Source organism: Parasteatoda tepidariorum, chromosome 12 (assembly GCF_982258835.1).
Source record: "Parasteatoda tepidariorum strain Cologne lab strain chromosome 12, Ptep-v5.0, whole genome shotgun sequence".
In the NCBI taxonomy this organism is placed as follows: domain Eukaryota; kingdom Metazoa; phylum Arthropoda; class Arachnida; order Araneae; family Theridiidae; genus Parasteatoda; species Parasteatoda tepidariorum.
In genome coordinates, this window is record NC_141766.1 from 7,285,619 (window position 1) to 7,298,777 (window position 13,159).

General features: G+C 30.6%; 1 protein-coding gene across 1 annotated transcript; it reads left to right on the forward strand.

The window, feature by feature from the left end:
- The first annotated feature begins 396 nt into the window (after positions 1-396).
- Positions 397-1,934, forward strand: LOC107443737 (protein mab-21). The gene has a single exon (XM_016057696.4). The coding sequence runs from the start codon at positions 476-478 to the stop codon at positions 1,571-1,573; it is 1,098 nt and encodes a 365-aa protein (XP_015913182.1). The 5' UTR covers positions 397-475; the 3' UTR covers positions 1,574-1,934.
- The last annotated feature ends 11,225 nt before the right edge of the window (positions 1,935-13,159 follow it).

Consider the following 13,159-nt stretch of genomic DNA (forward strand, 5'->3'; position numbering starts at 1 on the left):
CATTCCTTTATAATGAAGTACTCTTATACTCAATTTTCATTAGGTGAACATGCAATATTTTCATACGAATTTTTTTAAGAGTGATGAAAATAATCTCTGTACCTAAGATAATTATTTCATTTTTCTAAATAATTTAAGCATCTTTTAAAGAAAAAAGCATTTTAAATCTGGGAAAATAAATAAATTGATTATTTTGTAAGTGAGCACATGAATATGTACAAAAACTATCGATTCAAAGAAACAAAATCACTCACCAAAAGAACTTCCAATCGTCTTTTCCTTTTCTCATCTCTTCCTAAAGGGAATTCTGAGAGACGTCAATAAGACTCCGCCCCACTAGGGAGTGGCTAACAGGTACTGCCACCTGAGTGGCGCCGTTAGAGGTGGGGTTACATCAGTTACCTCCCCTTCAAGTAGGGTGGTCAGATGGACTTCATTCCAAGCGTGATTCTTACAAGAGGGACAACCGGCGATCATGCTGGTTCCCCCTGATATGATGACTGCACAATCGAAGCTCTTGTATCAGTTGAATAAGTTCTATGGGGAAAGAGTTCAAACTCGTAAGGGAAAAGTTGCAAATACGGTGCGAGAGGTTTGCAAGGTGGTTCAAGATGTTTTAAAAGAAGTCGAGGTCCAGGAACCACGATTTATATCGTCTTTAAATGATTGCAATGGACATTTTGACGGCTTCGAAGTTATATCTCCGTGGGAATTTGAAGTTGTGCTTTACCTTAACCAAATGGGTGTCTTTAACTTCGTCGATGATGGTTCTTTACCAGGATGCGCCGTATTGAAACTTAGTGACGGCCGCAAGAGATCAATGTCCTTGTGGGTTGAATTCATTACAGCATCGGGTTATCTTTCAGCAAGAAAGATTCGATCTCGTTTTCAGACTCTCGTAGCACAGGCTTGCGACAAGTGCAGTTATCGGGAGATGGTAAAAATGGTAGCGGATACCACGGAGGTGAAGTTGCGAATTAAAGAAAGATTTGTTGTGCAAATAACGCCAGCTTTCCGTTGTAGTGGTTTATGGCCAAGATCTGCTGCTCATTGGCCTATTCCTCACATACCGTGGCCAAATCCGAATCTCGTAGCAGAAGTTAAAGCTGAAGGATTTGACTTGCTATCTAAAGAAAGCGTGACTCTGCAGGGAAAACAATCATCGATGGAAGGCGATGCTTGGGTACTAAATTTCTGTGAAGCGGAAAATAGGCTTCTTCAAGGAGGATGCCGAAAGAAATGCTTAAGCATCTTAAAGACTCTTAAAGACAAGCATCTTGATCTTCCGGGTAATCCTGTTACAGCTTATCACTTGAAGACCCTGTTATTGTATGAGTGTGAAAAACATCCCAGGGAACTTGAGTGGGATGAAACCTGCTTAGGTGATAGAATTAATGGTATTCTTCTTCAACTTATATCGTGTCTTCAATGTCGTAGATGTCCTCACTATTTTCTTCCTCAGTTAGACTTGTTTAAAGGAAAATCCGCGAGTTCTTTAGAAAATGCTGCTAAGCATGCATGGAGATTGACAAGAGAGTTGCTTACAAATCCCAGATCTCTTGAGAAACTTTGACTTTATTAGAACAACTTCCCGGTAGTGAATCTCTTCATATAAACTCATATTTTCCTCATGTAGATTTATCAACTTTTTTGCTAAATTGTTTAGAATCAATTTTGGAAGAAGGTATCGTATAGATTTTGTTATATAAAATTTATCTACGCAATTTTATTTTAATAAGATACTTTTATTTACTTGTGAAACATCTAGTCTTTTTTCAGACGAAAACTCGAAATTATTATCAAAACCTTATGTTGTTTAATTTTAAAAAAATCTAAACATTGGCATTGAATTATATAGGTAATTTAAAAAAAGTGTATTTATATAAATGTAAAAATATTTGTTGTAAAATAAAATATTGTTGTTTAAGCTTGAATTAGAGTATTAATGATTAGAGATTTTCTAGATTATTTTAGATAGTTAACGATGGTTTGCACTATATTTGAAATTTCCCCGAATGTATTTTGCATGCACAAATACGTTTCTTTTTGCGTATTAGAAGTAGACGCTGTATTGATTAGTCGCAATATTGTACTAAATAAATTTTTAAGATTAAGAAAACCGCGTGACAAAACTATTATCATTAAATAATTACCAATGCTAGGAAGATATCTTATTGGATATGTGATAGTCTTCAATCATTTAAAAAACGTCAAATGTTTTTTTTAGATTAATTATGTTTTGAATAACAATTTTCCTGTTTTCATATAAGATTAGCTTTAATGTAAGCATTGTTATTAATGCATAGCAGCCAACTTATATACACGCTTTTAACAGAAGGTTTCTTTCTATTGATACGTTATTGCTCGATTTAAAGTGATTTTGAACATCCCAATGCAAAACTATTTAAATGTACCGATGAAGTACCTGATAAAATTGTGACATTTTTTCTTTTTTAAGTACTGACATAATTAAACAGGTAATGAATTATGCAAAGTAATTCATTAACACTAGAAAAAAATCTTCTCAAAAATCTTGGCTGCTATGATCAATATAAGCATTGTTACACTTTTCATTTTGTACTTTGGTCTTTGTACAATACTGCTCAAGCTGATAAAATTTATTTCTTTTTCGTTTTTAAGTACTGACATAATTAAACAGGTAATGAATTACGCAAAGTAATTAATTGCCATTAGAAAAAAAAATTCTTCCTAAAAATCTAGGATGCTATGAACAATGTAAGTATTGTACACTTTCCATTTTGTACTTCGGTCTTTGTACTATACTGCACGAGCGGATAATTTTTTTAAGTACTCACATATTCAAACAGTTAATGAATTATGCAGAGTAATTCATTAAAACTAGTAAAAAATCTTTAAAAAAAACTTGGTAATGTAAGTATTGTTACAATCAATTGTTATAATCAATGTAAGTATTGTTACACTTTTCATTTTGTACTTGGTCTTTGTACAATATTGCACGAGCTGTGACAGCAATGCATATTCCTTATTTCAAGAAAGGCATTAACAATTTTTAGTCTAGCAAAGTGGCTGGTGTTTCAAAAAAGGATTTGAGAATTATGATTTAAATTTTCTTTTAACGTACCTAAAGGCGTTTTAAAAATTGGTAACTTTTTCAATAAATCATAAAATAGTTTGAAATTAGTCAGTATGATAATGTTTACATCTTGATTTATTTTTAATAATTATAAAAGATAACGATAGTAAATAATCAAAATATAATAATTTCTAATAAATTCAAAAATGCGTCACTTTTTCAATGACTCTACAAGTTGGCAGTTTTGATACTGAGAAAATATATGTTTCATTCAATTTTTTAATCTGAGAATCTATCGTTTAAGCTTAAAGTGTGTTATTGTTTTGTTATTTCTTATAATTTAGATACCACTTTTAAATATTTCGCAGAATTATGGTCACTGGATTACTTAGAAACCTTGTGAAAAATCTTCCGTTAAGATTGGGAGAAGTGAGCAACTAAGCACTAGAAAATGAAATTTTTTCATAATTTGACTAAGCGATTTTCTTCTTTTTTTTCAAACTGCTGTTATAAATTATTTTTACTATCTCATTCTTAATTGTTGATTTCAGCGCCTTTAGCCCTCTTCACTGAAAGAATAGTAATTATTTCAACCAATTTACATACTTGCCAACTCTTCCGGTTTTCCCGGAGGATTTTATTTTTATGCTTAATGTGGTGTTAAAATTTATAGAATCACATTTTATTCTTCATTAAATAAATGCGATTTAAACTGATTTTGACTACCATTACATTTGGATAATTTAAACACATATATGATAATTGAGATAGGTACCAAAGGCGAGGCTCTGGGAGAGTGTTTTTGATGGTTGGCTAAATTTTTACGATATTTCAGACATGCAATTTCAATTTCATTGGCTATGCCCTACCATTAAGAACACATATTTTTGAAAAGCATAAAAGTTGGCAAGAATTGTCAAAGCTGCAATGAAATTTAATTCTGAAATTTATCTTAGGACATTCGTCCCCATCAAGAAATATTAATAATATTTTAAACTGGAATAAAACTGAAGTGGTAGATAAAACTAAAAATTATCAGCCTAACTTAAGTTCAAACACTTCATGCGTTAATTGGGTTTCACAAAGTCAGTGGTTTACAGGTTCAAATATTTATTGTGAAAACAGGGTTTTGTCTACTTTTCGATGTTTCTTGAAATTTAGTGAGGACCAATTTTAGTTAGTTTCGAATGAAATACATGAAGAGGGACAAAGGTTTTATGTCCATTTTTCACAAAACTAATGATTGGATCGCCATCTGTTGTCCCAAGTATTAACAAATCAATAACTTAAAAACTGGGTTTTCCTTGAGAGTTATTACGAAATGATCCTTTATTTGCAAAATTATTTTTTCTCTGAATCAGATTTCATGGGCATAAACCGTTCTTTCTCCGTGGTCTTCATATATGCTAAGTATTTATAATAATTTTTATGTAATACTAATTTAATGTTTTTCAATTAAAATACTATTTTTTTTCTTTCAAAACGACTATAGGTAAAAGTATCATAGGTAAAGGAAGTTTTTTTGCTGTTTAACATATTCTCTGCAAAGTAGGGTGTAAACACGCAAAATTTTGTAATGAAATAATAAGTATAAACTTTTTTTTAGCGCAAAAGTTAGATTAATCATTGAATAACAATGGCATATTTTTAGAACCAAATTTTTTCAACAAACAAACCAACGAATTTCAACGAATCAACCAATTTTTTTCTGAAATTTATCTTAGTTTCACAAAGATGAATGTATGCGAATATCTTGGTTTCACAAAGATAAATTTCAAAAGTGAAATTTTATTTTACTTGGAAAGAAAAACAGGAAAATAAGGCAGAGTTGTTAACCTAAAATGTAAGTCATGAAAGCAAATGAAAATTTTTCCTTATTAGAAACTACTTGAGATAAAATACTTTTTATCGTGTCGGATTTGGGTACTTATAAATTACTGTGGAAATCAGAAATGTTTTTCGAAAAGTTTATTAAAACTAGAAGCACATTGCATGTTACCACTTAAATTATTTTGACGATTATTGAGAGCCTTGATTAGGCCGAATAGGTTCTTGAAAAAGTTTTCAAAATTGTTTAAAATAAGTGCTAAAGTAGGTAGAGTGAAATATTTCCTACATCGATTAACCCTTTAATAGGACATTTATTTCTAGCAAATGTGATTTAAGGTATTTTTGGAATTGAAATTAATATAAGAATAGTGATTCATATAAGAAAAAAAACTCATTTTGCTTATAAAAAATTAATATAAATTTTAAAGTATATTTACCACGACCTATTAGGAACTTATTCACTTTATTTTTCATTATTTAGAAATATATTTTAGAAATGCTACAAACTTCAAAAGGAATTATGTATTTTATAACTTTTACACGTTTTCTTAAGCTAACAAATGTTTACCAATTTTATTCAAACGCACTTCAAGAAAGCTGAAGCTATTAGCAAAGGGACACCTATATTAAAAGTGGTAAAAAAGTTCACAATGGGCTTTAAAAATTGGTGGTAAGTATACTTACCACGGTCTTAGAAAGGGTTAACCCTTTGCACTCCGATGTCCTCACGGAGGCACCATCAACAGTCACCACTCTAAAATTAAGAAATTTTATAGCTTAATAATTAGTAACCACATTATTTTAAGAATTTTAAAATTGTTTAATAATACTAAATTGTATATTTTCAATGTTATAGTGCTGATATTAGATCAAACAGCTTTTAAAAGTACTCGGAGTGCAAAGGGTTAATATACTTATATTTTTTTAAAAGACATTTCTTTTATTGAGTAACATGTCATCAATAGTGTTCCTGTAGTCAACCTGGATTTTCAATGTGCTTCTCTTTTCAGGTAATTATTTTTAATGTAATAAAAAGCGTTAATTTGAAAGCTTATATTTTTACATATTGTCGTTTTTTAATACTAATGATTCTTGTATATCCTCTTCACAACTGAAGTATAAAGGAATAAAGCATATATATATATATATATATATATATATATATATATATATATATATATATATATATATATATATATATATATATATATCAGAGGGCTATTAATTTCAAGTCCTCATACATAGACCTTAGGTTTTAACTAAGTAAAATAATATGAATATTTTAAGTGTTACATTGCACACCAAGGTGGGAACAAACATACATAATGATGCATATTATAGTCTATTTAAATACAATGATGAATAAATTTGTTAATTATTCAGAAAAAAATATTTAAATATACGAAGTTTTGTTATGCAACATATGATATACAATACTAAATGCAATGCAAATGCTTGCTAATGCATTACTGCATGATATCTCACTTTCAAAGCTATTTTAATTATGGAAACGAAGCTAAATAAATAATTATTGAAAGGAGTCTAACATTAAATGTGAAAAAATATTTATTCCTTGGGGGTTAAATTTCAACGTTTTTGTGCCTGATTTCGTAACTTTAAATATCGTCTACACTAATTAATTAGCATATTTGAAGTCATCCCTTCGAACCATTAAGATTGAGTTAGAGAAAGTGAAGATCCGATCATTAGATCAAAAGCTATTCAGGGTGGTTCGATTTTATTGCACACTGTACATTAATGTAAAACAATTAAACAATTAAAATATACATAAAAATGTTACTAAATAGATATAAAATTGAATACTTATAATAGCTCGAGATTTCACTTTGCGACGTTGTCATAAATTGTCATTATGTACCAAGGTACGCATACGTGGACCTGCATGTTATCGACTAGTTACTTTAAAATATTCAGTAAATACAAATTTAAAAGCTTCATACTATCACAAAACCACAATAAAAAAAAATTATTTTGAGAAAAACTAAATTTTATAATATTTCAAATTAGTTATCTTTTCGAGCATGTGGATTTAGCGTCATTTTTCGAAAATCACTTCTGTTTATGTGAATTTCTACCCAAATAACTTACATGTTCTGCTTCTATTGAAATCCCCTGAAAGCTTAAACGTCCACGAATGTTTCAGTGAAGGTAAAACTACAAATTTTCTTACAGCGTGCTTTTAGAAGCTAAGAAATGAAGGTTCACATGTGTGGATTGAGGTAATGAAGAGATTAAACTAACAATTTTGTACATTTTAGATTTATATAAAGAAGAGCAATAAGCAGTTTTGGAAATTTTATTAATTTCAAATCTATTTATACATAATAGATTAAAACTCAGCTTTGTTTTTATGCTAAAACGATGAAAAAGGATGAAAGGATAGATAAAAAAAGTTCTAAAATTAGAAATAAATTGATGGTAAGTAGAAGTTATTATTACAAATATTTTTTTTTTTTTAAATAGCTGCTAAAGCTAATAAAACAGTTATAGTAAAGCAAAATATCAAGTTTATCTTTTAAATTTTTTAACAGATTTTTTTTAAATGTTTTTCTTAACTATTTGGCTGCTTCTGGAACCGGTTGAGGAAAGTGGCAAGTGTAAGTTTTTATAAGCTGTAAGTTGTTACAATTTTTATATATATTTCACAGTTAATATACGTTTTTAGAACTGACTACTGAGAGAAAAAGTTTAATTTTTATTTCAATAGATTTTATTTTATTTTATAACCGTCGTTGTGAACAGCCGACCCAGTTTTGAATTTAGGACTACTAATGTTCAACTCTGTAGTCCAGTAATTTTGAACCCATTCCAGAAGACAAGAAAACTCTTGGATCAAGTATTGGGAGAAATTTGCCTTTGTGGAGAACTTTTTGATAGAACTAACCAGCTTTTGAGTACATGGAAAGGAAAACCATGAAAACCTTCCATGGTAAGCCTGGCTGCAAGGGGACTCTAATACATGATCCGTCTAACCCTGAGAATATTTCACGTTAGCACTGTGCACGGTGCAAGTCAGGTGCGGAATTTAAATCGATCAGCCATTGCTGGGATTCGCACCCGGGTTATCTTATTGGAAGGTGAAAGCTCCATCCCATGGTTCTACTCCCATAGATTAACTACAATTCCAAAATATGAGCACTTTTAAATTAAATGTTGAATAAAACTTACAAAGGCATTATATTTATTTTATTTCATTTTATTTTATTTTCATTTTTTTTCTGCCTAAATATTTTGCCGACACTCTAGGACTTGAACGAATAAAATTCTTTTAAGGGCTAGTACCGTCATGTGGGGCTACTTTGTGCAGGATTTCGCAGTTTTTGAACTTTGACATGTAAAAAAACTATGTTAATTCAAACTTTAGTAAAATTTATCGATATTATATTCATAACTGGACTCAGACGAGTGAATGTGATCAATATTGGCATTATTTGTATGTAATATTTACAAATAATAAGTCAAAACATACCTTGCACAAAGTAGCCCCCAAGTGTGGCTACTTTGTGCAGCGATAGGAATTCAGTTTAATAATCATGTTTTTAGTAAAATATTGATATAAAATTTTTAAAAAAGTTAATTGTTGACATTTTTAACAACAAAAACATCAAGATATGTAAAGATATTAGTTTGAAGATAATTTTCAGCGTTAAAAAACCATTTTTTATAGAGAATTTTTTTCTTAAAAAGAATGTTTATTTCAAAACATTTGAGTTTCAACAAAAGGAAACCATATACATTTTTGAACATTGAAATGGATGAAATTTAAAAAATAATAATTATTACATATTTATTAATATTTATAGTATTGATAAATTTGAGTATAACATGCTTGAATGAACATGACGGAACTTGCTCTTCAATTTCTGTCAAAATCACCTGATGTCCTATAAAATTTATTTTTATGTGTTAAATTATTTGATTAATTCATTCGAAAAATCTTTGTTGTAGAAAAATAATAGTTTACCAGCACGTTTCACGTGTTTCTTGTGAATTTTATTAGAGATAGTATTTCTGTGGATTTTGTAATTCCGAGAAGCTTCTGCAATCGACATACCACCAGCAACTGCTAGAAAACATTGTTGCAGATTTTCTAAAGTGTAATCACGATAGTTTCTCGTTCCAGGTATTTTTTTTATAACCTCTGACAATTTTTATGTCGAAAAGAAAAACGAATGAAACTTTGCACAAAGTAGCCCCACAGTGCATTTTTTTTCATTTTCCATTTATTTGTTATTAATTTTCACATTTTTTTTAACGCTAACATGATATAATTGCTTATTAATACATGAAAGAAAAATTTTGCACTTATGGCAATTGTTTTATCAACGTCTTTGCATTTCACAGCTAAAGTTTCCACCCACACTTTTCGACATCCGACGTTTTCGGAAAGTTGTTGACATTGGATAAAAAAAACATACTCTGAGATTGTTTTAAAATTCGAAAAAATGTTTGCAGTAGTAGAGGAGACTTCTATCTTCAAATTCTACACATTTTTAACTTGAAAAAAAACATAATACTGAATAGCAGCACTTGAAAAGTGCCTATTTCAAATTTGCACAAAGTAACCCCCGTTGCACAAAGTAGCCCCACATGACAGTAGTAGTTTTTATCATAAATTTTTTATTTTAATTTTTTATTTTGAACTTATGCTTTAGATTTACCAATAGCAGTTTTTACATCTTAAATATGTTAAATATAGTTTGTCGAATCATTACTAATTACCAATTCTTTAAATTTTCAATTTGATCACCACTTCTTAAAAAGGTTCTTAAAATCCTTGTTACTGACAGCGTTAAAAATAAATATTAGAATGCTTGAAAAACATGAAAAGAGTTTGCAGAGCTTTTTCGTTGTTTTTCGTTACTTCTATGATCATTCCGGACAGCGGATAAGTTTTCTTGGTGGCTGGGATAGCCTGGTCGGTAGGGTGCTGGCCCATGTCCGAGAGTTCGTGGGTTCGAACCCCTCCGGGTGAAGACTCCCCGTGTAGTAAATGGTGACTGATGCACGTTAAATTTGGCGAGTCGCAAAGTCCTCCTTGTTCCCATAACAAATCAATACCTCTGGGGGTACTGGATTGGAGATCGATCGTTCTCTGATTCAGGTCAAAATTACGATCTGTGGATGAAGGAATGGGTCCACCCTATATATGGGTGAGGCAGAAGTCGAATTCTTGTCTATAGATGGCGCCACTGGATAACAAGAACAATCGCAACCTTCCGCCTAAACAGGCATACGAAAGAGAGAATGTTTAATAAATTTGATTTATAGAGTTTTTACTCACCACTACTTCTAAATAATTCAAAGGCTCACGTGATACGTTGCAATTAAGCCTTTGGTAAAATTAGCTAACAATCTGCAACTTTTAGTTAGTAATTCCTTCGTAAAATATTTTGTCGTATCCGGAGCATCTCTTTGAGAAAATATTCTAGTGGAACATTTATGTTATAATCCTTTAAGTGACGTCAGTTTGTGAATTCAAAAACAGGCCACTGGAAATGTATAGCTAATTGCTTTCAAATGTTTAGCAACAATTATTCTTTTAGCAACTAAGAGTTAAAAAAGAACCGTTTCATTAATAATACAGGTATGCTTTCTGCATACGTTTAAATAAATTATCGGTGAATTAAAATGTTGTAGAATATGGCTAGCTACGCCTACTTTTTTTTTCTTTGGACGTGTAATGCCAGATAACTGAGTTGCATTTCTAATGCCGCTTTCTGCAGAATTTTTAATAAATTGGCGCGATAGCTCAGGGGATAGAGAGTTCGCCTTCCAATGAGGCGAACCGGGTTCGAATCCCAGTCGATACGCATTCCGCATCCGGCTTGCACCGACCACAGTGTTGACGTAAAATATTCTCAGTGATAGACTGATCATGGGTTAGAGTCCCCTTGCCGCCAGGCTAACCGTGGGAGGTTCTCGTGATCTTCGTCTCCATGTAACACAAATGCGTGTTAGCTCCATCAAAAAGTCCTCCACGAAGGCTAGTTTCTCCCATTACTCGATCCAAGAGTTCTCTTGTCTTCTGGATTGGGTTCAAAACTACAAGGCTACGGAGTTGAACATTAGTAGTCTTAAACCCATAAAATTGGGTCGACTGTTCAACGACGGTTATAAAATTAAAAAAATAATTATTTGGCTGCGAATTAAATTGTTGTAGAATATAGAGAACTACCTCATTTTTTGAAAGTGCCATTACGACATAATTGAGTAGCATTCCATATGCAGGGATGTCCGCTTTCTGCAAAAGTTTTAAAAAATTGGTAGCGAATTAAATAGTAAAAATTATGCAATAAGGATAATTACTCTTTAATAGAGCTACCAGGAGACAATAAAGTTATCTTTCATAGGGTAAACCAACCAGTGAAGGAACATTTCATACATATTGATTAAAAATAAGAATTTTAAAGTTTTTCTTTAGATTGATTGGTAACAATAGCTTACTGCCAAACAATAGGAAGTCGTCTAGCAATGTTTTGTATTACTTGGTCAAATAGACTTCCCTGGAAAAAATTTTGAATTTGTTATTATCTCTGCAACACCTTGTTTCTTTGAAAAATTATAAGGTGAGTATTTGTATTTATATGTTTGAAGTAAAATTAATTGCATGTAATAGTTTTATTTTTCTCACTGTGAAAAAGAGAATTCAAAATATAGTTATTGAAGTTACGTTTTATTTTTTTTAGGCATCATAGCATAATAAAGTACTGAGATAAGGGGGTGTTTATTCACTGGATCACCAAACGATGAAAAACCAGTGAAGGAACAAGTGTTCCTTTAAATTTTTTTTTCTAAGTTAATGAAAATAAAAGATAAACTTTAATTTTCTTGTACCTTTAATGATGTTCCGCATCAAAAATATGTTAAAAATACGAAAAACAGTGAGGGAACAGGCATGTTCCTTTACTGGGCATAGATTTCCCAATGAATGAACAGTATGTGTTAATATGTTGACACTTTAATTTTCAATTTATGATTACAAAAAAAAAGTTACAATTTTCCAAGTATTTATATGTTGTAATTTCAAGAATAGGCTTGGTTTTAAATATTTGTATGGCTTATAAATTCATAAAGAGCATTAAAAAACAACCAAAATTAAGTGTTCCTTTTACTGGGTGTTCATTCACTGGTAAGAGCTGTTCTTTCACTTGGTCTTCTTACTGCTTGCTATTTGAACCTCCAAAACTTTAAAACAATAAGTTCTCTACTTTTTTTTTTTACATAATTTGCAATTAGTAACAAATATGTTGACACTGTCATTTAACTAAAATTACGAATTTTGAAATTTATATGATTTTTTAAAAGACAAGCGAAGCTTAAGTGTTCCTTCACTGGTTAGTTTACCCTATAATACTTAGAATGTTCAATGTGTAGTAGTGCGAACTCCATTTTGTTCCCCAAACTTTATTTTTGTCATGTATGTTTCTTAGTCTAATTTCAAGATGAATGGGAAAAGAACCATAAGGCCTCAGACGTCCAGTTCCACTACAGCGAGCGAACGAACGAACGGTGTGTAGTAGTGGAAAAATTATTTAAAATGAAATATACTAAATTAAAAATAATTTTGTTACTACTGAAAAATACTTTTTCAGAAAGCGGGGCAATTTGGAATTTGTGCATATGATTCTTTATGATGGGGAAAAAAAGACGTAGAACGAAAAATAGTAAAATAAAAATAACTTGAACTAGAAATTATTTTTTTACAACATGGAGCATCTCTGATAATATGAGTTTTGATTGCTTCAGTACGACAACAAGCTATTGGCATCGCCGACTTTTCGTTCATGTTAAAAGGGTTGACTTTTCTAGTTTTAGAATATTGTCTGATTTGAATTTAAGATAAATATTTTTTATTCCAAGATAAATCTTATACAAAAATCTTTTTAATTTCATTATTATTTTATAAATTCATTATTTCTCATAATAAAGTCCATTAAATAATTGGTAGTTAGGACGCAAACTGCACTTTAAGCCTTTCTAAGGCCGTGGTAAGTATACTTACCACCGATTTTTAAAGTCTATTAAGAACCTTTTTACCACTTTTAATTTAGGTTTCCATTCGTTAATAACTTCAGCTTTCTTGAAGTGTGTTTGAATAAAATTGGTAACCATTTGATAGTTTAAGAAAACTTATAAAAGTTATAAAATACATAATTCCTTTTGAAGTTTGTAGCATTCATAAAATTTATATTATAAATAACGAGAAATAAAAGTCAATAAGTTTCTGATTGGTCGTGGCAAATATACTTA

Excerpts from the sequence above, each read along its gene's own strand:
- LOC107443737 (XM_016057696.4), top strand. The coding sequence starts at position 476 with ATGCTGGTTCCCCCTGATATGATGACTGCACAATCGAAGCTCTTGTAT.